The sequence below is a fragment of the Microtus ochrogaster genome, linkage group LG2 (assembly GCF_000317375.1).
Source record: "Microtus ochrogaster isolate Prairie Vole_2 linkage group LG2, MicOch1.0, whole genome shotgun sequence".
In the NCBI taxonomy this organism is placed as follows: domain Eukaryota; kingdom Metazoa; phylum Chordata; class Mammalia; order Rodentia; family Cricetidae; genus Microtus; species Microtus ochrogaster.
Window position 1 is genome coordinate 33,988,758 of NC_022028.1, and position 3,323 is coordinate 33,992,080.

Genomic DNA, 3,323 nt, shown 5'->3' on the forward strand with positions numbered 1-3,323 from the left:
ATTAGCAAGGAAGGCCATCCCAGGTTGGGGCTTTTAACTATCAAAGAAGGCCTCCAGGAACTTGTGCCCAGTGTCCTGGGCCCCAGCTGTCTCTTCCAAGGGGGATGGCCTGTCACAGCATCCCTCTGTGACAGTCTAGCATGAGGATTCCAGGGGCAAGGTTCCCAAATCCTGGCTAAAGAACTCAGGGTGGATTGAGCTGGCCTCCAGATTCAAGGGTCATCCCTTGCCCTATCCTTTGGGGTTATGTTCCCCGACTATGGCCTCATAGATATAGCTGATAGCTGGCTTTGGGTATTGGTTTGCACACACAACACGATGCAGTCTGGATAAGATTAGGAGTGGACTTGTGGACAGTTTGAGGGCACACCGCCTGAGTCAAAGTGTACCTACCACACAGAAGGCACGCTGGGAAGGCAGTGCCAGCCAGCTGCAATGGAAGGTCAGTGACCTGACCGGTGGCCCTGTCTCTGTCTGCTTGAAGCACCTGTCCTATACCTTCTCAGGCCCTCCCCACATCCCTGTCTCTGGTGCCCTGGGGGACTGAAGCTCTCCTCGCTCCCCCTGCAGCCCACTTAAGGAACACTGATTCCCGGGCCCAACCCACAGAGAACTCTAGTTAGCACCTGGGTAGAGTAGGGAACCCCGGTTTTTAATAGTACTCCCACGCTTTGGGTCCCTTGGTCACACTGAGGTGCGCCTGCCACTCATTCCCATCCCTTCCCTGGGGTGGAAGGAACCTACGGGAGGTAGCGGCTGAGCTCCAGCTTGCTGCAGCGGGACCAATGGAACCGGTGGAAGGCAGCCTGCACCAGGGGTGCCATGACGCTGCCCAGGCTGGTCTCATCGTCACAGCCATTCCCCTGGCCATCATGCTCCATGCCAAGCCTAGAGGGCAAGGGAAAGTCATACTGTGGGTCCTGACCCTGGACCCCAAACAGCAGACGCTGCCTTGACTGGGCCTACTAGCCTCAGCCCCTTGACCATGCCTCTGCTCCTCTACTCCCCTCCTGGAGACCCACCCCTCCCTCAGACCCTAAACACATCCTCCCAGCTCTTGAGTATGACCCATCTGGGACACCAATGGCCACTCACTCTTCCCATCATTCCCGTGGCCCAGGCCTATCCACATCTCTGGAAACACACAGCCCACGGATAGGACTGAGGAGGGTGTGCATTCTGTTCCTCTTGCACTACCCTCCCCATGTGGCTGGCACCAAACTAGCAGGCCCATCCCCCGGACCCATTGCCTGCTGGATAGAAGGTCCCTGTGGGGGCTCCTGTTGCATGACCCCAGCTCCAGCTGCCACATCCATGGCTTACCCTCCAAAGCAGGGGCCACTTGCTCTGCTATCAACAGCTCTTGCCTTGTCCCACGGAAAGGCTTCAGCCTGTAAGGACCAGCCTCATTAAGTTCTACCTAGTAAGCCTCAGTGTGGCTTGTCGAATGCCTCAGTGTGGGAATGTCTTAAAACTCTCCTTGATGCCAGAGTGACCTACAGAGCGAGTTCCAGGACAGGTACCAAACAGTACACAGAAATCTTTCTTGAAAAACATTTTTTAAAAAACTCAAAAAACAAACAAAACAACTCTCCTTGATGAACAGGTGGTGATGGTGCATGCTTTTAATCCACCACTTGAGAGGTAGAGGCAGGCAGATCTGTATGAGTTAGAGGCCAGTCTGATCTACACAGTGAGTTTCGGGCCAGACCACATATTGAGACCCTGTCTGGAAGAAACAAACCGACCGCCCCTTCCTCTGGGTAGGATTCTGCATAGAGAAGGCACCCATGAAAGCTTCAGCTGAAAACTTTGCTCTTTAAACTGGTATTTAAGACCAAAGTCCAACACCCCTAATTTCTGCCAGTGACTTCATCGGCCCTTGACCACTAGATGGACACGGCATAGACCTCTAAACTTGACCTTGCCTCTCTGCAGGGAGGGGCCTCTACTTAGGAAAGAGTGCGTATCTCCAGCCCTTTACAGTAAGTCAAACCCCCAGCACATAATAGGTGCTCAAGAAATAGTGAACGAAGCCAACTGAGGGGGCGCAGAATCACAATCCCAGAATGTGGGTGATCTGAAGCAGGAGAATCCAGAGTTCAAGGCTACCCTCAGCCAGTCTGAGACTAGTCTGGGCTATACGAGACCCTGTCTCTCAAACACACAAACAAATGAATAAAGCAAATACTGGTGAGGAAGAGAATGTGTTCTAAACAGCACCCGAGTCCACAGAGCCGTTTGCCAACCCCTACTGGCTTACTGCCTGGCCTCAAAGTGTGCCTGTTTATGGTGGGCTTGGGCCAGCGCCTCAGAGGGCACAAGCCAGGGTGAGCTGGGACTGGTCTCTAAAGGACACTGGGGTAAAGACAAAGTGGAGAAACAGTAAGGATAGAGGCCACCCAGACAGCAGATCCTGCCTAGGACAGGCATTCTGCCACCAGCCTGACAAAAGCCAAGGCACATGTGGTCCCCACAGCCATGGCACTGTGTCCTGCTCTGGGCAGCTGGTAGTTATCATCTGACCTTGTTCTTTTACGCTCAGGCCCCCTCTGAGCTCAGTACTCGGCCCATAGCCACAGAGCCACCTACCCACCCTCCCCATGCTACTTACACGTGACCAGTCTCATGAGCCACCACAAAAGCTGAAGAGAAGCCATCCTCGTGGTTGAGGGCACAGCTTCTTAGGGGGTGGCACATACCAGTGACAGGTGCATACCCTGCCAGGGCAAAGGAGAGAGGTCACCATAGGCAAGTGAGGTGGGGTGTGCTGACCTGTATGCCCAGCCTGAACCATGCAGAGACATCCCAACCTGGTAGGTGCCAGAGGTTCCTGGAGAAGAGAGGTTCTCAAAAATCTCTCCCCAGAGAACAAACAAAGGCCTGTTGCTACCGTGTCCCAGTTTTAGGACGTGTTCTTAGCCTATAGTTTTCCACGTTCTGAACAAGTGGAACTTCCAGGTGAGACCCAAGCCTGCCCATACTCTAATTCTGTGAGTCACTCAATGAACAAGCTCAGAACATTTTCTGTGTGGAGGTCAGGGATGGCCCTGTCTCGGGTACTGTGGGGAGCCAGGTACAGTGGCACCTGCCTATAGCCCCAGATATTCTTGAAACTAAGGCAGGAAGGCCACATGAGTCCAGGAGTTTGAGACCAGCCTGGACGAGATAAGAGAAACACATATTAACAACAGCAACAAAGAAGGGGAGAGAGGAGGAGGATTGGGAGAGGAGGTGGAGAGACCGGAGGAGGAAGAGGAGGAAAAGGAAGAGGAAGAGGAGGAGGAAGAAAAGGAGGGGAGAAGGAGGAGGAGGAGGAGGAG

The 3,323-nt window shown here is 53.7% G+C and overlaps 1 protein-coding gene across 1 annotated transcript in view; it reads right to left on the bottom strand.

Annotated features, from left to right (window-relative positions):
• Adamts14 (ADAM metallopeptidase with thrombospondin type 1 motif 14) overlaps positions 1–3,323 on the bottom strand; it is a 68,707-nt gene that overhangs the window by 24,457 nt on the left and 40,927 nt on the right. Inside the window, exons 7-8 of the mRNA XM_005360084.2 lie at positions 2,615–2,720; positions 745–888 (exon numbers count right to left, since the gene is read on the bottom strand). Coding sequence (XP_005360141.1) covers positions 745–888; positions 2,615–2,720 — 250 coding nt within the window. The remainder of the gene's footprint in view (positions 1–744; positions 889–2,614; positions 2,721–3,323) is intronic.